Source organism: Engystomops pustulosus, chromosome 7 (genome assembly GCF_040894005.1).
Source record: "Engystomops pustulosus chromosome 7, aEngPut4.maternal, whole genome shotgun sequence".
Classification (NCBI taxonomy): domain Eukaryota; kingdom Metazoa; phylum Chordata; class Amphibia; order Anura; family Leptodactylidae; genus Engystomops; species Engystomops pustulosus.
The window spans coordinates 152,168,393-152,192,219 of NC_092417.1; the positions used below are offsets into that span (position 1 = coordinate 152,168,393).

At 48.2% G+C, this 23,827-nt stretch overlaps 2 protein-coding genes across 2 annotated transcripts in view; both read left to right on the forward strand.

The window, feature by feature from the left end:
- The window catches only part of CAPN1 (calpain 1), a 148,012-nt gene that overhangs the window by 88,395 nt on the left and 35,790 nt on the right, over nt 1-23,827 (forward strand). The gene's annotated exons all lie outside the window — the stretch shown is intronic.
- The window catches only part of LOC140068827 (calpain-1 catalytic subunit-like), a 39,148-nt gene continuing 30,830 nt past the window's right edge, over nt 15,510-23,827 (forward strand). Inside the window, exons 1-2 of the mRNA XM_072114215.1 lie at nt 15,510-15,584; nt 17,711-17,829. Coding sequence (XP_071970316.1) covers nt 15,566-15,584; nt 17,711-17,829 — 138 coding nt within the window. The 5' untranslated portion in view covers nt 15,510-15,565. The remainder of the gene's footprint in view (nt 15,585-17,710; nt 17,830-23,827) is intronic.

Sequence of the window (23,827 nt, forward strand, 5' to 3'; positions counted from 1 at the left end):
CTGGTGAAATGTTTTCTCCACTTGAGCTTTCTCACAAACAGATGTAAATCTTTAATTAGCTCAAAAGTGTCTGGTTTGCTTGTGGGGACAAAATTAAGACCCTTTAACAGGAGCTGGGTCTCAGAAGTGGAGAGGGCTCTAGTGTTTGCATATATAAACACGCTGTAGTGTTCTGACACTGTGAGCACCACAATTTATGGGCACAAATTATTCATCTTGTTGCCCTTAGTTATAGCTGTCCTGACTATTTTCTGAGACATCTGCAACATCCCCCACCGGGGCCTAGCCTTTTACTTGGGGCCTGGAGACAGCCTGGACCCGCAGTACCTGAGTGGCTGGCAGTTGCGGCCTAAGCATGCTTGTGTCACGGTGCTTGGTATGGGGAACCGGAGGGCTGTCCTACAGCCTGGCAGGTCTCCAGCAGGGTGGTGTTGGCAAGAAATGATGAGGGAGAGGCTGCTATAGCGGATCTCCCTGGGGCAACCCCTTAATGTCCCGAGTGTGAGTCTCTGGGTGATGGACAGGGTGCCGGTGATGAAGGCAGCCGTATTAGCAGGGACCAGACGGAGACAGAAGTTGAAGAAAACAACTTACAGTTCTTTATTTGAACCGGCAGGAACCGCAGCAACGTGCCTTTAACAGGTAGATGGAGTGCTGAGATGTGAGTTGGAGGGAGCCTCAGGAGATAGTTCACCAGCCTGGATGTAGAGGGCAGGCTGGGAGGCAGCTGTGTCCTGGTAGGAAGCTTCAGCTTGTCCTGTAGGGCTTCAGGTATCACCTTTAAAGGTAAGATGATACCCCTTTTCCTCACTACACTAACTCTAGTCTAATGCTCCACTCTTCCCATCTGGGAGAGACTTCTCTCCTCTCTCTCCTGAGAGAGACTTCTCTCTCAATCCTTTCTCTCAGATCTCCAGAACATTCCTGGCCAGGGGGTTTTATTACCTTCCTTTGGTCAGGTGGTGGCTGCTCCTCCAATCACATCTCAGCTTACAGAGCACAGGATGTAACACATATCATTGGACAATAGCATCTTGCATCATACAAAATACTTAACCTCTGCCTTGCCAGGCAGGATTCACCACTGCAATACCCCTATGTCCTATCAGGACCATGTAGTGTAAGGTGATTACATGCAGGTGGGACGTATTCGCAAACCCTCCCTCGCCATTGCATCGGCGAGGGTGTTGCATACCCCGGGGGCAATTGAAAGAGCCGCCCTCGGCTCGACTATAGATGTTTTGGGGCACAGAGGGGGCTAAAGGCACTTCTGGGAAGTGCAGGCTATGTGAGGTGTAGGGACAAACCGCCCATGGTCCTGGAGACAGGCACCTGGGTTGGTGTCGGACTAAGACAAAACATGTAGCTGTATGACAGTTGGTCGCTGACGCCATTAAACCGAACTGTACAGTAGGAAAGGTGTGGTGTCATGTCCTGTAATCCACTCCTTGCACCAAGGCCTGTATATTTGTTGTATCAACACTTCTTCCCTGGCGGCAATTATATAGTGTGTGTCTGCATTGCATTAGCATATGCGACACAAGTACCTCCTGACTGGCATCCTTACCCATGTATGGGTGGCATCCAGGTGCTAACTGTGTAACACCCCCGGTCCCCGTAGGACCCGCAGTTTACGGACTACCCCCATGTGCAAACCTCGGTTTGAGGGATCAGGTAGCGGTCAGTGTTTTACAAGAAAGACGGTCCGACACAGCCACACTACAACCTGTAAAGCCTATGAAAGGGTTAATGCAGACTACTGGCATATATGACAGTGTGCAAACAGGTGGTAAATTCACATTGGCTTAGGAGCCCAATGGGTACACATCTTAAACGTTACAAACGTTACAGAGGTAGGCTACTCAGGGTAGCAGGATAAAATGTCTCTTTACCTGAAAAGGAAAGGCATAAAAAGTGCAAACAGAATGTCCGTACCTAAAAGGAAGGCATTAAGTGCAATATAAAAATAAATAAAGTAGCAACTTTTCCTGGTAGTATCTGGCAAAAGTCTCACAGAAGGTCTCTAGTGACAAAGTCCATCTTCTGGGTACAGCCCTTGAGGTGGGGAAAAGTGCACTAAAGAAACAAAGGGTCTCCTCTTTGTGTAGAGGGACAGAGTCCTTTGAAGAAATTCTCTGCGGTGGCAGAAGAAGGGGTGCTATCATAGCACAGGACAATAATCAGTTCAAGGTATGTCTCTTGACTGAGATAAATAAGGGTGAGAGTCTCAGGACAGTTTCTGGCTCTTTGGGGAAAAGACAGAAATAAATACACATATGTACACATTGCAGTACCTGAAGTGGGCTACAGCCCTTCAGGGGTTACTCTGCATCTTCTTCGGTGGTAAGTACTTCGGTGTCAGAAAAGCGTACCTGTCTCCTCCTTCTGTGTGACACCAGCTGATACTCCTGCAGGTACGCAGGAGCTTTACCTTTTGTCTCCCTTTGAGACCTTCGCAGTTCCGGCTGGGAGAATATAACAATCTCCTCATCATCCTCCTCTGATTCAGGCGCTGGAGTCGGAGTCTCAGCTGGCTCTGATGCTTCAGGGGTTGCAGACAGTGGAGCCGGATCATCCTCCACAGGCAGCCGTATTGGAGACTGCGGTGGGGATGATGGTCTCTCCGAGGTACCTCTTACTGGAGTGGAAACAAAACAGAATTGAGGCACAGTCACAAGTTCCAAGAAACTGGGGGTAGGTGAACACAATGAGGTCTGTAAGTTGGGGGTCGAGGTGAGAGGTGTGGGCATAGGGGCAAAAGGACGAAGACATCTCTTCAGCCGGTTCCTATGTACCTGGAGTAGTGGACGGTCTCCTCTTGAAATCTCGTAGACTTCAGGGGAGAGACTGTCCCTAACTAGGTATGGCTCACGCTCCCAACGCCCATCTAGCTTACTGGTGGGATGGTTGTTGCGCAGCCACACTCGATCTCCTGGGGCAAAAGGCTCAGCACAGGCATTACGATCGAAGTCCCTTTTTTGTTTCTCTCGGGCCTCTTCCAACCGCAGATCCACAACTTCTCTGGCATCCGCCAGGCGCCTCTGGTGTTCGTGAACCCAGTCAGTCTGGGGGAGTAAAGACTGGGAATCAGGGGACTCCATGTCCCAGGTCATATCAGCAGGGAGATGGCCGTGTCTCCCGAACATCAGATAATACGGGGTGTATCCTGTGGAGCAATGAGTAGTATTGTTGTACAGGTACACTAATTCGGGCAACAGTTTTGGCCAGTCAGCCCTTTTTGCAGGGGTCAGAGTCCTCAGCATATTGATTAGAGTCTGGTTCATCTTTTCACAAAGCCCGTTGCCTTGGGGATGATAGGCTGTGGTCCTCAGCTTCTTGCAGCCATATAGAGTGCACAGCTCCTGGAAGACTTGGGACTCAAATGCTGTTCCTTGGTCTGTAAGGATCTGGTCCGGACAGCCATAGGGGAGGATGAAGCTCTTCCACAGGGCCGCTGCGGTGGTCCTTGCAGATAGATCTCTGACAGGTACTGCAACCACAAATTTGGTATAGTGGTCGATGATCGTAAGAGCCTAACTGTGACCGGATCTGCTGGGCTCCAACTTCACGTGGTCCAATGCCAGGATCTCCAAGGGCCGTTGGCTCACAATGGGACGTAGAGGGGCCCTTTGATTGTGTCGCTCTCCTCGAGCGATGGCGCAGGCTGGGCATTCTCGACACCAGGCTTCAATGTCGGACTTCATGTTGACCCAGTAGAATCGCCTTCGGAGGGTGGCTTCAGTCTTCTGAGCGCCAAAGTGTCCGGACTGGTCATGGTACATTTCCAGTACTATCTTGGCGTCCCTCCTGGGAATCAGAATCTGGTATATCCGATCATAAGTGATAGGGTCCAGAGTTCTTCTCTTTAGCAGACCCTGGTGCATGCTCAGAGTCTTTCTCTGGCGCCACAATTGAGACAGTTCTCCATCAGCTCTTCTGCGCCGGATTCTTTCAGGCACTCGCCCACTAGAGAGATAGTCCATTACTTCTCCTATGGCACGGCTATCAGCCTGAAGACTCATCCAGAGGTCCTTTTCCGCAGGGGGCTCCGACTCTTCTTGAGGAGTAGCTGGCGCTGCCTCTGTCGGTAGGGAGTAAACTCTCTAGGCATCTTGACGCACAAACCGGGTATAGAATGCTGGCATCTCGACATCTTCCCACTGAGCATCCGTGGAGGGTCCCTCCCACTGGTCAGGGAGACGGGACAGAGCGTCGGCGTTGTCATTGGTCTTACCAGCCCGGTACTTGATGGTAAAGCTGAAATTGGCAAGTCTGGAGGCCCACCGTTGTTCCAGTGCTCCAAGACGTGCGGTGTTCAGATGCGCCAAAGGATTATTGTCTGTAAAGACAGTGAAAGATGATGCAGCTAGGTAGTCCTTGAACTTTTCGGTCACAGCCCAGACTAACGCTAGAAACTCCAACTTGAAGGAACTGTAGTTCTGGTCGTTTTGCTCCGGTTCTCGGAGGGAACGGCTGGCGTAGGCTATGACCCTTTCAGTTCCGTTTTGGAGCTGGGATAATACCGCCCCTAGACCTTGCTTGCTGGCATCAGTGTATAGGGTGAAAGGCAGACTATAGTCTGGATATCCCAACACCGGGGGCTCAGTCAACCGTTGCTTGAGCATCTGGAAGGCAGCTTCTCGTTCGGCCGTCCACTCAATGGCTACTCGGGAACGTTGGCTCTCTTTTGGCAGGCCCCTTAGAAGCTCTTGCAGGGGAGCCGCCAGCTGGGCAAACTTCGGGATGAAACGCCTGTAATAACTGGCAAATCCCAGGAAGCTTTTGATGTCCCGTACGGTTGATGGGGTAGGCCAGTCGTAGACAGCTGCAATCTTCTCTGGATCTGGCTCAATTCCATGAGCGCTCACCACATGTCCCAGGTACTTGACGCTAGGTTGTAGCAGGTGGCACTTGGATGGCTTGACCTTCAACCCATGTTGGGTCAGGATTTGGAAGACTTCAGCCAGATGGTGGAGGTGGTCTTCATAAGTCTTGGAGTAGATGATAATGTCGTCCAAATATAGCAGGACGGTCTCGAAGTTGCGATGACCCAAACATCTCTCCATCAGCCGTTGAAATGTGCCTGGGGCGTTGCATAGCCCGAACGGCATGTTGTTGAACTCGAACAGGCCCATTGGGGTGGTGAAAGCCGTCTTCTCTCTGTCTTCCGGCGCCATGGCCACTTGCCAGTAGCCACTGGTCAGGTCCAGGGTAGAGAAGTAGGCAGCAGACCCTAGGGCTGCGAGGGATTCCTCGATTCGAGGCAGAGGATAGGCGTCCTTGTGGGTGATATTGTTGATCTTCCTATAGTCAACACAGAATCGAAGGGTTCCATCCTTCTTCTTCACAAGGACCAGCGGGGCAGCCCATGGGCTGTGACTCTCCCGGATAACGTTGGCTGTCTTCATCTCTTGTACCAGCTTTTTCACCTCTTGGTAGCGGGCTGGAGGTATGGGCCGGTACCGTTCCTTGACAGGAGGAGGAGAGCCAGTAGGGATGGTATGTTGGATCAGGGTAGTCTGCCCAAAATCCAGTGGGTGTTTGCTGAAGGCCTGGTGGTGCTTCATAACGACATCCAGGACACCTTGTACTTGGTCTGCAGGAGTAAAATCGTCGTCTCCAATATTGAGCTCAAGCCACCAGGATTGCTCGGCAGGCTCACCTTCAGCACTTTGCTTCAGTTCCAACTGCTGGGAGGCAGACAGAGAGGTTTCCACCACGTCTTCAGGATGGACGCTGAAGAGAGTGGCTACGGCTTGGTACTTTCTCAGATCCACTGGGGAGTCTCCCACATTTAGTAGTCGAATGGGTACTTGTCCTCGGGATACCGTGACTAGGCTCCTGGCGGCTAGAATGGGCAGGTCTTCATCAGCTGGTAGAGGTTCTACTATCGCCTGGTAGTCTTGACCTTGGACGCCCATGCAGGCTCGACACCATACTAACGTCTCAGTCCCAGGTTGAAGGCGGACAGGTTGGGGATCCTTGATCCGGGCTCTGCAGATTTCTCCATTAGGGCCAGCAAACTTCTGTTGCGCCGCTAGAACCTGCATAGTCTCCTGAATTACCTTCCGGGAACCATTGGGCACTGTTGGCAGGGAGTCGTGGAGAGCCTTCAGCACTTCAGGGTAGCAGTTGCGGAGGACATTGGTACCCAGTACCAGGGAGAAGTTACCGTTTTCGGGCACTCTCGTCACCACTACGCCCTGTCTGGTTAACTCAGTGTCTCCAATGGTTAGCGTGGGCTCCCAGTAGCCGCGGATGGGAACGGGTTTTCCGTTCGTAGCAATAATGTTCAAGTAAGCCTTGGGAGGCTGGACTAAGGATGCTCCTCCTCGGCATTTCTCGAAGGCAGCACTCCGGAGGGTGGTCACTTGAGAGCCGGTATCAATTAAGGCCGGTAGGGTAACTCCATTGATGGTTACATGAACCAGGGGGCGAGTCCCCACGAACCTGGGCATCCAGTTAGCATCTCGGGGACTTACAAGTTCTTCCCTTGGAGGTCGTCCCTTAGCTCCAAGGGTTTGTCGTTTAACTGACGACAATCATTCTCTTCATGCCCATATTTATGGCAGTAGCTGCACCGCTGGCGGGGTTTCTTCTGACTCCAGGTGCTTAACGACTTCGCTTCTTTTGGGCGCTGTTTAGTCGGAGATTCACGAGGAGTAGCTGACCGTACCGGGTTCTCTGGAGGTTTCCTCCTCATAGCAGAGACAGTTACTTCCAACTGGGTCAACCGATCAAGGATTTGATGCAGGGTGTCCGCCAGATTAGGGACCGGTCCTGTTATGCCAGTAACTTCCATAGTCGCAGGAGTAGGTGATGCTGACTGCGTGGGATGGCAAGCGAGAGCAGATTCTTCCATTTCTCCGGATTCAGGCTCTTTCTGCGGTCCAGTAGGTGATCGGTCTCCTAATATGTCAATGGCAATTTCCTTAAACTCAAGGAAAGAGGCCTGGGCATGTTGAGAAGAGATGATCTTTAGTTGACACCTTTGATTTCTATCAACAAGTCCATTGATAAATTGTTCCCTTAAGGTTTGATCAGAGGTTTCAGCGTCTTTGGGCTCAAGGCAGGTGATGGCCTTCCATGTCTCCTGTAGGGAGAGGGCAAAGTCTCAGAGGGACTCTTGGGGCTTCTGTCTTTTCCCGAAGAATTTCTGCTTCAACTCGGAGACAGTACACTTGTCAAAGGTGTTACGTAGCCTATCAAGAATCTGGACCACATTCTGACACTGTTCTCGGGGCCAGGACTTGACTTCCCGGAGAGCGGGTCCTTTCAACTGCCCGATGAGGATGCCCACTTTCTGTTCCTCTGTGAATGGGAGCAAGGCGAAGGTGGCTAACAATTTGTCCCTGAATTCAGGGAGAGTATGTGATTCTCCCTCGTAGTAGGGTAACCAGGGGGCCCCCAGATAGTAGGGCATAGTCAGAGGCATCATGGTGGGAGTCCCAGGGGCACTAGCTGTAGCAGGGCTGAAGGGACTCTCTGGAGGACTTAACATGCTCCGGTACCCTGAGGAGGGACCAGGGGACGGGACTTGCGCCAGTCCCGTATCTTCGTCCTGGGCGGACATGACTGGCCTAGCTGAGGGAAGCCTGTAGGGTTATACCATGTCCGTTGCTAGGGGCGATGGCTAGAATGGGACGTGGGCACTTTAAGACACAGTCACTATTCCCTGGGAGGTGAGCCAATAACCTAGCGTCGGAAACAATCTCTACCCCCCTTTAACTTCCCCAGCGGTACTCACTCAGGATCAGCCGCGGTGACAGGACAGCTCCGGTACACGAAGGACTCCGTTCCCGATGTCCGGCAGGCAGCAGGGGCTCGGTGATGCTCAGCGGTGTTCTCCTCCAGTGGCAGGGCACGTGCGCCGGAACTCCGGATGAGGCGCACGCTGCTGGCAGGCTTCAGGCGCGGCCTGCGCCGAAATCCAAGATGGCCGATTAACCCTCTTCGTTGCCGGCCGCACACGCTCCAGCTCCTCCTCCACGGTGCTTCGCGCCACTCGCGCAGGGGGCGGAGCCTAATGACGCCTCTGGAGTTCCCGCCAGTCAAGATTTGGCGGGCTTGAAATACTTGCTGCGCCACACGCCTCTGAGGTAAAATGCTTCAGGCGCGGCAGCGCCGGATGTAGCAGAGCTGACACAGTTCTTGCAGGAATTAACCTCTTGAGTGCTGGAGCGGCGCTCGACAGCACGTGGCAGCAGTATAACAGTTCAATGTGAAACACACAATCACTTGGGCCTAAACCCGGATGGCAGCAGGGTTAGGCAGCACAGTCTTTTTAATAAAGGAAAGTCTTTAATGCCGTAATAAGGCACAGAAGTATCAATCCTGTTCGTGACGCCACTTGCAACATCCCCCACCGGGGCCTAGCCTTTTACTTGGGGCCTGGAGACAGCCTGGGCCCGCAGTACCTGAGTGGCTGGCAGTTGCGGCCTAAGCACGCTTGTGTCACGGTGCTTGGTATGGGGAACCGGAGGGCTGTCCTACAGCCTGGCAGGTCTCCAGCAGGGTGGTGTTGGCAAGAAATGATGAGGGAGAGGCTGCTATAGCGGATCTCCCTGGGGCAACCCCTTAATGTCCCGAGTGTGAGTCTCTGGGTGATGGACAGGGTGCCGGTGATGAAGGCAGCCGTATTAGCAGGGACCAGACGGAGACAGAAGTTGAAGAAAACAACTTACAGTTCTTTATTTGAACCGGCAGGAACCGCAGCAACGTGCCTTTAACAGGTAGATGGAGTGCTGAGATGTGAGTTGGAGGGAGCCTCAGGAGATAGTTCACCAGCCTGGATGTAGAGGGCAGGCTGGGAGGCAGCTGTGTCCTGGTAGGAAGCTTCAGCTTGTCCTGTAGGGCTTCAGGTATCACCTTTAAAGGTAAGATGATACCCCTTTTCCTCACTACACTAACTCTAGTCTAATGCTCCACTCTTCCCATCTGGGAGAGACTTCTCTCCTCTCTCTCCTGAGAGAGACTTCTCTCTCAATCCTTTCTCTCAGATCTCCAGAACATTCCTGGCCAGGGGGTTTTATTACCTTCCTTTGGTCAGGTGGTGGCTGCTCCTCCAATCACATCTCAGCTTACAGAGCACAGGATGTAACACATATCATTGGACAATAGCATCTTGCATCATACAAAATACTTAACCTCTGCCTTGCCAGGCAGGATTCACCACTGCAATACCCCTATGTCCTATCAGGACCATGTAGTGTAAGGTGATTACATGCAGGTGGGACGTATTCGCAAACCCTCCCTCGCCATTGCATCGGCGAGGGTGTTGCACATCTAATTGTTGATGCACATGGATCAATATCTCTGTGACTTAAAACTTTACACTCTCCTGGTTAAGAGCAAGTTTACTATTTGTTGTTATGGTTACGACACCTTCAAGTGTCAGTGTTGTTTATGGTAATACACCATTGGGTGTGAGACGAGATTAAAACTGCAGAGTATATTTTGTGATTATACATTTTTAAGAAGTAATTAATTAAAAGCAATATTTTATTCTTCACCTTGCTTAGTTTAACATGGCTATGTGAGTACTGTGTACATGACTATGTGTGTATAGTGTACATGTCTGTGTCAGTACTGTGTACATGTCTGTGTGTGTACAATGCACATGTCTATATGTGTACATGGATATGCGAGTAGCTGCTGTGCTTTATGAATGCAGGCTTGGCTCCCATTCAAGCAAATATTAGTAAAGCCTGCAGTTACTACACACGGCCACAACAAAGGGCCAGGAGCGACCCGTTTGTGGCTGAGAGGCATGCTAGAATTGAACAGCTGATCTGTCCGGGGGGCACACAGATCAGATGATAGGCTCTCAATAAAAAAAAAATCATGAACAACAACATTTTGTAGAATCATATATTTATTTAAAAGGATTTTTCCTATTCCAGTGTCACAATGATCATCTGTGCTCCTGCAAACCCGATAGGACCGGTATTGTCCCCTGTTCTGTGTTATCTTGGCCCGCTTTGGCTTTAAATGGCCACAACTGGTTCTGTGACCACAGACATTTCTAGCCCTGCCAGGAGTGACAGAGCACAGATAAACGCCCTGTCCTGGAACTGGACTAGTAAATTTTATCTTTTTTTGCCTGTGGGGCTCTTCAGAAGTCCTGAAAACCCCTTTTGAATATCTTTAAATGTGATACAAAAACTGACCCCATAGCGTAGAATTACGAGGGGAGTGGGAAGTGTTGGAGAGGTGCGATCTAGTTTTGTGCTCCATTCCTGCGACTCGATATGACTTGATATGTCTAATTTGCATATTTTTTTATATACTATACTCTAAAACTTGAGCAATGAGTGTTTATTGCACATTCTCTTACATAATTGATCGTACCTGGAACCAGTATATCAAACTGGAAAATTGATTTTGGCACGGCTGTGAAGTATTGTTTTATGTTTAATGAAAATGTTTTTATTTTTCATATACTTGCTGAGTGTTGAAACTAAGAAGATGTTTGACTATGGCTGAAGCTGATCAAAGTCCACTGCTGTCCACCAAAGGAGTGAAAGACCCCCCACAGCTGCTGTTTGCATCTCTCTTAGTCAATGTTTACATCTATCAAGAGGGATTTACGACTGTATATCCGTGTCTCCGATGCCCATGTAATAATTTACCAACCAATGGACTATCAGTCACTGCAGGGGATCCAAACTGTATCCACTTGTGAAACTGATATGACTCAGGGGACGGTTTTCATGTGACATGCTGTTCGGGGCAGGTCACCTCTGCAGCCACTCTCTGGTCTTTTTGATGACCCCTTCTGTCATAAAAGTATGTAGAAACTTGTGTAGAAAAGCCTGCTTAGAGGAAAATTACAGCAAATATTGGGATACTAGAAAACGTATATGTAAACAATTATATGATAGACCACATAGGATATGAAGAACATCAGTGATCAATGAATTCAAGACACTTGTCACCTTTTGTGAATCAATCAGAATTTGTAAGTGTGGGATAACCCCTTCAATATATATGTGATGTATTTTTATGAAAATATGTATTCTAATAGTACTGAAATAAAAGTTACATTTAACCTCTTCTTTGTTTTCGCTTTGTTTTCCTTATATAAAGCAACTTGTTTCGAACCCCCAGTTTATTGTGGATGGTGCCACAAGAACGGACATCTGCCAAGGAGCAGATAAGTCTTCATAGGGATTGCAGGGTTCGGGGGTAGCTGATTAATTTCCCATTATTCACCGAAACTGTAACGATCATTACAGAACTGTATAGTCTCAGTGGCTGGCCTAAGCCTCTGAGGATGACTCTGTCTTATTATCAGTAGGATGGTAAGTCAATTGCTAGCAGGTTCATCATAGACTTTTTTCTCCATCATTGTCAGGTTACTGCCTTTCCAAACATCTGCTGTTGTACTGATAGAAACGTCAGTGAGTGCAAGTCTGTCGATGGTAACAATTAAATACTGTATGGTATTCTAAGATTTAGGTTTGGGATCTCTTTAAAATGATAAGCCCAAATGTTTGGCACTTTAAGGGGTAGTTTAGTGAATGTAATTGTATCCATCTATCCTGGGATTTAATTTTAGGCTGGGCTTTTTATGAAGAGATGAGTTTAGTGTCATTTTCAGACACTATATTGGATACTGACCTCCAGTGGCCTTTTACACAACCAGTGACTACTTCTCCTGTAAGCCTAATAGCTAGGCTTTTTGTAGTGCACCTGAAATGTATTGAAAACGTTAAGAGTAATGTCTCCATTTATGGCATAAAACCATAGCTACAAACCTACAGCACCCAGACTTTAGCAGAACCGTACAGTAGAGTCAATAATGAAGCGTCAAACACAGTAATTGCTGCAGAATGTATCGCTGCTTTCCATCGGCCATGGCCACATTGCAGGGGAATTACCTACTTTTCCAGAAGTCTCAGAGGCCTTTTCTTTTTATGAGAGCCTGGGAAAGTAGCCAACATCAGAGGCATAACTAAGTTCCTGGGTCCTTATGCAAATTCTATAAGGCCTACAATGTGATATATAAAATATTGGATTCTTTTTGGCCCCTGGGACATTATATCAACCTCTGCAGCTACTAAATTGATTTCCACATTTTTAAAGCATTTTGGAGGTTTTACCAATTGAAAAAAGAGGTGTAAAGAACAGAGAAATCTATGCCAGTCCCCTGCTGGTGTAGATGGGCGCCCAGACCATGCTCCGATGTGTTAAATTTTGGTCTTGATACATGATCCCTAATGAATATCTTTTTGACCGTAATGGAAGAGGGTTGTGTATTTCTGTATTTTACTATATATGTGCCCATGTCTAAGGCTTAACAATAGAAATGTCAGACAGAATTTGGGAAATAATGCATTGACCAATGCAAAATATCCCTGTACCTCATTTACAAGTCTGGTTCAAACTTGACTCAAAATTTGCCCAGGACTGCCAAGGTTTAATTAATGAATCAGTATCCAAGAAATGTATACAGAACAAACTGTACGATTGCTTAGGCTCGCAGCCAAATTTTTATTTAATCCTGGCATGTAATGTCCCTGTAAGAGGGTTATACTGGGTTCTTAACACACAATAGATAGGCAGGTAGTTGCATTGGTAAGAAGTTTAACCTCTTAAGGACTTCCCCAAGTACATGTATGTTCTCAAGAGATGGAGGCTGTAGAAAGGTTCACAGGCTGGACCCTCTCTGTACAGGGCAGGAATCGCCGCAATGTCGGGTACCTCCGTGTCAAAAAAGTCCTGAACTATCAAAATATAAAGGCTGTTTTTGCCAGTGGTGTACCCCAAACCAGAAAATGGTGCCAAAATATGCAAATTTTCCTTTTTTTTTTTGCTATTTTACAACCCATGCAATCTTGAATAAAAAGCAATAAAAAGTCGTACAGCCCAGTAGCAATAAAATGTCAGGTCACCCTGCAAAAAATTACGCCTCGCACAGCTCCGAAAACCATGTGTGAAAAAGTGATTGGACAAAGATTTGTACAAGAGGTTTTATTTTATTTTTTAAAATTCTATTAAAACCTAATAAAACACTGACCCAAAGAATCAAGGGTGGGTGTCACCTGGAGTGCACAATGAAAGCCGTAAAACTGCATCGTTTTTCTGCAATTGTTGTGCTTTGTTGCATTTGGAATTTGTTTTACTGTTTCCCAGTACACAGGAATGGAATATGAAATACCAACCCTAGGAAGTACAATTTATCACACAGAAAACAAGCCCTCATATAGCTCTGTACAAGGAAAATTCTTTAAAGACTGGCAGTGAAAAATGGAAACGCAAAAATGAAAATGAATCGGTCCTTAAAGAGCATCTATCAACAGGATGAAGGACTGTATGCAAATGAGCCTGAGGGGCACCAGGCTCTATAGGTGTTAATGGAGCCTGGAGCCCCTTTCATCCTGGTGGTAGATGTCATTTAACAGAAAACCTGAAAATCTGCTTAATATCTAATATTAGAGCAATATCTAAAATAGAGCAAATTTCCTAATACTATCAAAGATTTAGACTAGACATAGGGCTGTAAGGGGAACCTAGACCCAGGAGCATTTGGTCTCTGACTTATCTCCCCTGATAATAAAAGGACTAAACATAAAGCTTAAAGAAGACCTGTCACCTAAAATTTCGGCACTAAGAGCAGTAAGCAGCTCCTAGTGCTTGAACAAGCGCCGCAGTGTTAGAGTGATAGCGTTACTGGAAACCTCTGGTAACGCTATCTAACACTGCGGCGGGGAACAGTGTAATCATCGGACCGGGGTACAGTGTAATCAGGGGGAGGGGTTGGGGTGTGGTTAGGGGCGGTGACTGCCGCATGATGCACGTCAGTCACTGCCGGCCTATGGAGCAAGCGGGGCGGTCCGGGGTAGAGGCAGCGCCTCGGACCACCCCCTCATTAATACATCGGACAGCTTTGCGAGCGGTCCGATGATTACATTGTACTCTGCTGCAGTGTTAGATAGCGCTACCTAGTGCCGAAATTTTGGGTGACAGGTCCTCTTTAAACGTTTTCTGTTATCGGGGTAGGGGGTTTTCTGTTATCGGGGTAGGGGGTTTTCTGTTATCGGGGTAGGGAGCTGATAATCGTGAAGTCCTCATTTGACAGTCCTTGCCAAGATTAAAAGGTGCACAAAAATTAATGAAGGATAAGAATCCCTAGGGCAGTGATGGCGAACCTTTTGGAGACTGAGTGCCCAAACTACAACCAAAATCCACTTATTTAACATGAAGTGCCACATTGCATTTTAAGCAGTAGCTTGTTGTGAACTGTTCTTCCCATCATTCAATCGTATCGGCTGCCTGAGGCCACCAATACAGTTGAAAGAAGGAGGGCAAATTCAGACTTTCGTTGTAGATTCTCTCCAGGGTCTCTCTGTAGAGGAAGAATAGTGGATCTAGCAGAGTGACCTCCAAAGATAATGCACTTTTGTCAAAATCTTCTTACTTTTCCCTCGGTTCCAAACAGCCAATGAAGTGTCGCTTTAAAATAGCACTAAGAGCAGCATCTCTTAAAGGACACCTGTCATCAGGTCTGTGTCACTTGTCCTGTCACTACTACCTGTTGGAGCCGCTCACAAGTATCCCATCCCAGCCTTTATCTAGTTATTTCATACATTAATCATTGTAAAATCATCTATTTTTTATCATGTAAATGAGGCTGGTCACATGGTCAGAGGCAGTGATGTCACCCCTGTTACCCCTCCCCTCTCCTCCCCCTGCTCATGTCTGTGTGTAATGTATAGTAAAGCATTGCTAGTGTGTGTGCTGCATCTGCTGACATGCTGCATCCTCCTAATATACAGGTGAGAGACACAGACATCAGCTACACATGAATCTGACATGTTCTGCTGTAACATGGCTGCCTGGAGCTGCTGTATCTCTCCTATACACACACACATGCACACACAGACTGCAGGGGGCATGGCCACCAGCACCAGGAAGCACATCATTATACAGCCTCACATCATTATACAAGCTGTCAGTCAAGCACTGGGGGTGTAGCTGTGCCTCCCACTCATGAATAGAGTGGACAGCTTGAATATGCTAATGCTTCATTGGACATTTCACAGGTCATTTGCATACAGCTTTAGGACCTCATTGCTTAGGTTTACAGGCATGTAGAGGGACAATGAAGGGATAGAGGCAATGCTCTCTAATGGCAGTATATGAAAATATATTTAGTTTAGGGGGGTTATTTTGCATGACGGGTTCTCTTTAAGCTGCCCGGGACTCAGGAAAATTTGGTGGATTTGGTCCTGTTTGGTGAACTCTGTCCTGGGGCTACTGCCTGGGTACCCACAGAAATGGCTCCGAGTGCCACCTCTGGCACCCGTGCCAAAGGTTCACCACGACTGCCCTAGGGTGTATCTCCTTTGGCTTTGGAATATGTTTTTTTGCTTTTAGTTTTTCTAGTCCCATCAGTTGTGTAGAGTGCAGTGCTGTACCTCCATGGGAGCTCTAGGGGATGGAGTGTGGGCGTTGGAGGGCGTGTAGGTTGTGGTTTTATTTTGGGCGTGTGACACAGGGATTCCCTCAGGCATCACTCCCTCCTCGTGCCTCGCATTTCTCTCCTGTCAGTCACCGCACTATGGCTCAGGCGGGTTTGTGTATGTGCACTTCTTCTGTGTTGTTAACGTGTAACATAGCCCCTTGTGTTTTGTACTTTGTGCTCTCTCTATGTACTGTATATTTTATAGCATATGTTTTTTCTTACGCACCCATTGACTTGGGTGAGTTTCATGGATGATTTGGATAAGAGTAGCGTATGCTGCATTATTGATCGGATTATGGATTGGATATGATCAACAGATCGCGCAAAGCACCGGACAGTATGTATAGCACTATAGGCTATCAATGTCGCTGTGTTGTGTCTGAGTGCAGTCTGATGTAGACGTGGACAGCATTTGTATGAAAACCATATGCTTAATTTATATATACAATATCTTACCATAGCCATGTATACATAGGTTACATGCCCTTCGTTATAGCTTTATAATATCAATGTATGTGACATCCATTAGTTATTTTATAGGTTCAGTGGCGCAGGATAGTAGACATATGTTGAAGAAAAATGCAGCAAATTTGATTTTCGGCACATATTTTACAAAAGCTGTATGGCAGACATTTAAATCCGGTCCACCTACAAGCTTATTTAGATCTTTACTAATAATAATAATATAATTTATACAAGATTTTCGGTTTGATTGATGGATAAATTGGAAGGTTTACCTTGCTGAGACCCACCTACTTTTTGAGGAGTGGCAGAAAAGTTGCTATTATATTATGCTTCAAAAATATGTAAATTTTTTACACTGGACAAGCAGCATACATTATTAGTATTTTCCTCCCATAATTTTCTGCACTCTTTGCATTGTTCTTATAATTATTTTTCTAATCATTCATTTCTTTGGTGTTCTAGCCTCTTTTAAAACTACCGTATATACTCGAGTATAAGCCGACTCGAGTATAAGCCGAGGTTGGGAAATGCATTGGTCACAGCCCCGCCCAGTATATAGCCAGCAGCCCCCAGTAGTATACAGCCAGCCCAGCCTGCCCCCCTGTAGTATACAGCCAGCCCAGCCTGCCCCCCTGTAGTATACAGCCAGCCCATCCTGCCCGCCCTGTACTATACAGCCAGCCCAGCCTGCCCCCCTGTACTATACAGCCAGCCCAGCCTGCCCCCCTGTAGTATACAGCCTGCCCAGCCTGCCCCCTGTAGTATATGCCCCCCTGTAGTATACAGCCAGCCCAGCCTGCCCCCCTGTAGTGTACAGCCTGCCCAGCCTGCCCCCTGTAGTATACGGCCAGCCCAGCCTGCCCCCTGTAGTATTTGGCCAGCCCAGCCTGTCCCCTGTAGTATTTGGCCAGCCCAGCCTACCCCCTGTAGTATACAGCCAGCCCAGCCTGCCCCCCTGTAGCATACAGCCAGCCCAGTCTGCCCCCCTGTAGTATACAGCCAGCCCAGCCTGCCCCCCTGTAGTTTACAGCCAGCCCAGCCTGCCCCCCTGTAGTATACAGCCAGCCCAGCCTGCTCCCCTGTAGTATACAGCCAGCCCAGCCTGCTCCCCTTTAGTATACAGCCAGCCCAGCCTGCCCCCCTGTAGTATACAGCCAGCCCAGCCTGCCCCCCTGTAGTATACAGCCAGCCCAGCCTGCCCCCCTGTAGTATACAGCCAGCCCAGCCTGCCCCCCTGTAGTATACAGCCAGCCCAGCCTGCCCCCCTGTAGTATACAGCCAGCCCAGCCTGCCCCCCTGTAGTATACGGCCAGCCCAGCCTGCCCCCCTGTAGTATACAGCCAGCCCAGCCTGCCCCCCTGTAGTATACGGCCAGCCCAGCCTGCCCCCCTGTAGTATACAGCCAGCCCAGCCTGCCCCGCTGCTCGCCTACTTTCTTCTATAACAGGCGGCAGGACGTGGCTATGTTATCTGCCGGCAGGCGCTGCCGACGTCATACTATGCGCCTGCCGCCTGTTATAGAAGAAAGTAGACGAGGCGCAGTGAAGCTAGAAGAGGAGCCGCGATGACATTGGGGGAGCAGCGCTGCGCAACGGGGCCGCCGGAGGGTGAGTATGTAAGCTCTTTTTTTTTAAGTGTTTTTCAGTGTATAAGCCGTGTTGAGGTTTTTCAGCACATTTTTTGTGCTGAAAAACTCGGCTTATACTCGAGTATATATATATTTAAAACTATTTTATCCTATTTTAAAACTGTGATACATTGTTCCTACTTTTCCAGGTGTCTGCTGGCTTCTTGCCGCTATTGCATCCTTGACTTTAAACGACACTTTGCTCCACCGTGTGGTTGCTCATGGTCAGAGCTTTCAGCAAAATTATTCTGGAATCTTCCATTTCCAGGTAAGGGATGATGTTCACCCAATAGTGGTTTATAATATGGGCAGTTAGGGAATCACCCCATGTCCATTAATTTTTTTTTTTTTTAAATCGCTTTATTGACACATGAATGAAACCGAACAGCATCATAAAACAAGGAACATCAGTTAAGGTACATCCGAAATAACAGCGTACATCATAATGTACACCATTCGTGAAGAATTCTGCATCAGAGCGACAACCTTAAAACTCCAAAAAGCTATTTTTTTGACTGAAAGACAGTAGGACAGCAATCAGTCATCCAGTGTATAGCAATGGCCTTACGGGCCCAAAACCACTCCCCTAGTTTGATACTGCCCTGTAGAGATAATACAGTGAGAGACTCCAGCCGGAAATCCTTATACATGTGTGCTGGCTCTTGACATGCATGTACACAACTGTTGTTCAGGACTTCTGAAGGTGCTCCAAAGGTCCTTAAATTGCATAACAGAAAGCTGGCAGAAGGGACCTCCCCCTTTCCTTTCCTAATTCTGGTAACAATTGGGGGGAACACACAATTTCCGTTCCGCCTGGGGAACATCACAATCCACCACTTTAGAAATATTATATTGTAAAATATTCTTTGCAGCCTGAAAGGTGTCTCTCCCAAAGTTACATTTAGAGTAAATATAATTTGTAAGACTTCATTCACATCTTATTATTGCCCTGCGTTGTAACGTTGTAAGTACGTAGACAATGGAGGGCTAGAACGTATCCCACTTGTATACATGTATATGTAGTGAAATACGTTGTCTGGTCACCCGAAAGCGGGAGGAGGAGTTAACGTCAGCAGAAGCCTGTTAGTTATTGGCTGCTTCTGACCTTCATGGTGTTTCCCCAATGCTACATTGATACATGGGGGGGGGGGGGGGGGGGAGGGAGCGCTGCACTGTTGTATCTGTCCTCTATAGTTTTTATGGCTGAGTGTATATGGCTTGTAGTTTGCTCCGTGTTTTCATCCTGTGTTTCCTGCAGGATGGGACGCAAACTAAGACAAAATGGATGCCTTTATCAGCCCATACGCTGGTAGCTCTCCTTGTGTACACACTGGGGGTCATTTACTAAGGGCCCGATTCGCGTTTTCCCGACGTGTTACCCGAATATTTCCGATTTGCGGCGATTTTCCCTGAATTGCCCCGGGATTTTGCCGCACGGGATCGGTTTGTGGCGCATCTGCGCTGGCATGCACGCGACGGAAATTGGGGGGCGTGGCCAAACGGTAACCCGACGGATTCGAAAAAACTGCCGCATTTTTTTCGGGCCATACTCACATGCACCACGATGAAGACGATGAACTCCGGGGCAACTCGGCGGACTTCGGCGCAGGAGCGCCACCAGGTGGACATCGGGCGCAGGACCTTCATGAATCGCCGGAGGACCAGAATGCTCGTCAGAGAAGCCGCCGCTGGAACGCGAATGGACCGGGTAAGTAAATGTGCCCCACTGTGTGTGTCATAAAAACGTGATTTGAATGTACAGTATTTTTGGGACTATAAAGCGCACCATCAATAAATGCCTGCTAAACCGTTGAGGTTCATATATAAGACGCCCCGGATTATAAGGATGAATGACCAGCAGATGGCAGACCTGTGCACAGTTCAAGGCAGCTGCTGTCTGTAAGTATGGTTCATATATAGGGCGCACTGGACTATTGATTTCTGAAAAAATCTAAGGATTTTTTGTGCGCCTTATAGTCCAAAAAATACGGTAGCCTAATATTCTAGAACTGAGAGACAATGCAGGATACTCCTATATATTAGGATATAATGGGGTATAATGAACGCCATGAGTGATATCCGTCCAAATAATTGTTCTCTAATAGACCATCTCTATACATGAACTGCTTCGAGATGACGCACTCACTTGGAAGTTAAGGACTGAGGGTATTCTGTTTTGGGATCACACCCATTATTGTCAGTACCACAATCTTTTCAAGCTCCACCCTAGCATTACATACAATAAGATTTTTGTTAATCTTGGTTGGCAAGTCCTAGGTACACAGTCAGTAGTGGAGGTTCTGAGATTATTGTGCTTTAGTTCAAACACAACAAATCTTATATTGTTTGAAAACTAAGGTTTCCATCTACTGACCTTCCTAAACCTGATGTTCATGTACTATATGTACTACCATTTGGTTGGACAAACTTGCCGTGTGCTTGTGGGATGTCCCAAACCGAACCTACAATCCATGAACTAAACCCAACGTGTCCGTTCAGTTCATTGGTCCATTGGCAAGTTCATCAGAGCAAATTTGCTTGTTAGGAACAGGCTTGGGGTTTGACTCAAATCATTCTATATCTTCCACCCAAACAGAATCCTCCATTCTGCCAATGATCTAAGACCAACATTCTCCATAGTCCAAAACCTCCCACTTCGGTCTCCGGTACCTTTCTTGTGCTGTACTAGTACGACATATGCAAAATTCTCTTTAGATGTGCCAATGTCCATCTTATATCTTTTGATCGGTGCTCATGACCTTACAGAATGTCTGTCCATGTGGAGGTTCTCCAGTGACATCCACAGGATATGGGCTATCTTGCTAATTGGTGGAGGTCCCAGCACCCCCACGGATCAAGAAAATGGGGGTCCGTTGTACCCCCGTCATACCACAAGATGAAAAGAACAGCCGGTTGTGCTTGCATCATCTGCCCAATTCATCTGTATGGCTCCGACAGAGATAGCCAAGCGTCCTACTCTGCAATCTCCATCAGCGCCATAGAGATGAGTAGAGCAGCCGGCCCATGCGCCACCAGCTGCTCTTTTTCGGAGTAGAACTGACCCTTGTTTTTGTGATCCATGGGGGTCCCATCACAGAGCACCCCAACGGTTAGCAAGTTAGCCCTATCTTGTGAATAGGGGCTAACTTGTATGTCACTGGAGAACCCCTTTAAGGTTCAGGTTACAGTATCTAATCCCCATGGGGAACCTGTGGCACACCTTGGATTACAGGGACAGATTAGTCACCTGGCAATTATCTGTGTAGCTGAACGGAAGAATAACCATACTAAGATGTATGTGTACAACTGATAGTAAGTGATCCATACTATGATCTACAGAATGAAATTCTCCCAGGGTCAACATCTGCAAAGAGTTTGTATGTTTGCGTGGGATTCCTCCGGGTCCTCTAATTTCCTCCCACACTCCAAAAACATACTGGTAGGTTGATTAGATTGTGAGCCCCACTGGGGATCTGTGCGTAATCTGTATGCACTATATAAATAAAGGAATTATTATTATTAATATTAAAATTGTCCTGGTCTGGTAACCTACCACCTCCTGCTGGGGGTATGAACCATTACATCTTGCGCTTTTCCTTCCTTTGTCCCAATTATTGTAAAACAACAGAAGGGTCCGGGTGGAGACATTTAAGATTAACTCTTGTGATACTGTATCCGGTTTCACACGCTGAGTCTACTCAATTGACTTGTTGCATTAACTTGTTCCATTAGATTACTGGGTAACTTCTGGAGGATAAATAGGTAGATCAGGACTAAGTGATCACAATACAAAAATTATAGAGATGATAGGACAGGAAGGGTTGGTATGACTGCCGACCTCCCGCTCACATGATGACATGAACACATGGATGAATCACTTTCCTGACACAGGGAGGGGCCCCTCGGACTACCCAGTGCTGCAGAATGGGGATCTATCCTCACCATAGCTACCGTAGCTTCTCGTTTTGCCTATACACAATGTAATTCTTTCTTTGATGTATGTATATAGATGGATTCTGTATTGACTTTGTACTTGTACTTGTATTTGTTTTGTAAGATCTTTACTTAGGGTTTTATTTGACTGCCAAAAGAATAGAGAACTGGAAGTCAATTGTCACTAGCATTTTACCCATATCCAAATTTGAAAGCAGAAGTAGGACAAGGCAGATGTGCAACACCCTCGCCGATGCAAGGGCGAAGGAGTGTTTGCGAATACGTCCCACAGCATGTCATCACATCACACAGGGGACATTGCAGTGGTAGATCCTGCCTGGCAAGGCAGGAGTTAAGTGTTTTGTATGATTCAAGATCTGTCATCCAATCACCTGTATTGCATTCTATCCAATGTAAGCTGAGATGTAATTGGAGGAGCAGCCACCACCTGACCAGGGGAGTTACAAAACCCCTGGCCAGGAATGTTCTAGAGAGCAGTCTCTCCCAGGAGGGAGAAGAGACCAGTCCTGGTCAGACCTGAGGGTCTGCAGGACATCAGAAGAGTTTAGTTTTAGCCTAGCTCAGAAGCAGACTGGGTTATCCCAGTCTAGACTCTATTCAGCCAGCATACCATACCAGAGCAGGAAGAGCCTAGCCCCTACCTCTGAAGAGTGGAGCTAATAGATTAGAGTTAGTGAGGAAAGGGGTATCATCCTACCTTCAAGGGTGATACCTGAAGCACTCCAGGACAAGCTGAAGCTTCCTATTAGGACACAGCTACCTCCCAGCCTGCCCTCTGCATCCAGGCTGGCAATCTACCTCCTGTGGCTTCCTCCAGCTGCATCTCAGTACTCCACCACTCTGTTAAAGGCACGTTGCTGAAGTTCCTGTCGGTTCCAATAAAGAACTGTAAGTTGTTTCTGTTCAACCTCTGCCTTCGTCTGGTCCCTGCTACTACGGCTGCCATCATCACAGGCACCCTGTCCACCACACAGAGACTCATACGCTAGACACCAGGGAGATCCGCTATAGCAGCCTCTCCCTCATCATTTCTTGCCAACACCACCCTGCTGGAGACCTGCCAGGCTGTAGGACAGCCCTTTGGTTCCCCATACCAAGCACCGTGACACTAGCGTGCCTAAGCCGCAACCGCCAGCCACTCAGGTACTGCGGGCCCCGGCTGACTCCAGGCCCCGAGAAAAGGCTAGGCCCCGGTGGGGGATGTTCCAAGTGGCGTCACGAACAGGATTGATACTTCTGTGCCTTATTCTGGCATTAAAGACTATCCTTTATTGAAAAGACTGTGCTGCCTAACCCTGCTGCCATCCGGGTTTAGGCCCAAGTGATTGTGTGTTTCTGCATTGATCTGTATTACTGCTGCCACGTACTGTCGAGCTCCGCTCCAGCACACAAGAGGTTAATCCCTGCAAAGAACTTTGTCGGCTCTGCAACATCCGGCGCTGCCGCGCCTGAAGCATTTTACCTCACGAAACTGTGGCGCAGCAAGTAATTCCAGCCCGCCAAAACTTTCACTGGCGGGAAACCCAGAGACATCGCTAAGCTCCGCCCCCTGCGCGTATGGCACGAATCCTGCCTCAGCGCGCTGTGGCGCAGCAGAAAATTCAGCCCGCCACAGCTCCTGGCGGGAAAGACTCAAGCTCCGCCCTCTGGCGCGAAACTCTCCCGCGCTGCAACGCCAGTGAGAGCCCACGAGGTACCTTAGAGTCAGCGCAGCCGTCATCCAGCATCAAAGAGGTTAATCGTCCATCTTGGATTTCTCCACGTGCTGTCTCCTGTCCTGCTGACATGCCGCACAGCCTCCGAGATGAAGAACCAAGTGTCGCATGGCTTGCCCACGAGCCTCGGGCCCCTTCCTCTGCTGCACCGCTTACTGCTGTCTCCCGTACGCAGTCTTCAATGGCGGATTCTCCACAGCGGCTGCCTCCTCCGATGACGGACCTCCTGAGGACCACCGCGGATGTGAGTACCATGGCCCCCAGGGCCTATATCACAGTGACTGTGACTATATCTCCCTTAGCCCCGGCTGGGGTACAGTCCGACCTCCCTGCAGAGGGTCAACATCTCCCCATAGGAGGCCCGGCTACAAAAGGGACTCTCTTAAAGGGGCCTGACCCTTTATCTAATGCTGCTGATCGTCCGGCGGAGTATCCAGGACCACCTGCTAAGAGGCCCAGGCTGTCCGGTGAGAACGCCCTGCCAGCTACAGAGGTTACCACCGCCAGCGCAACAGCGCCCCCAAGAGCTGCAGGTCAGTCCAGGAACAACAATCCTTCAGCTGTCAGCAGCGAAGAAGTTACAGCTCCTGCGGTCAT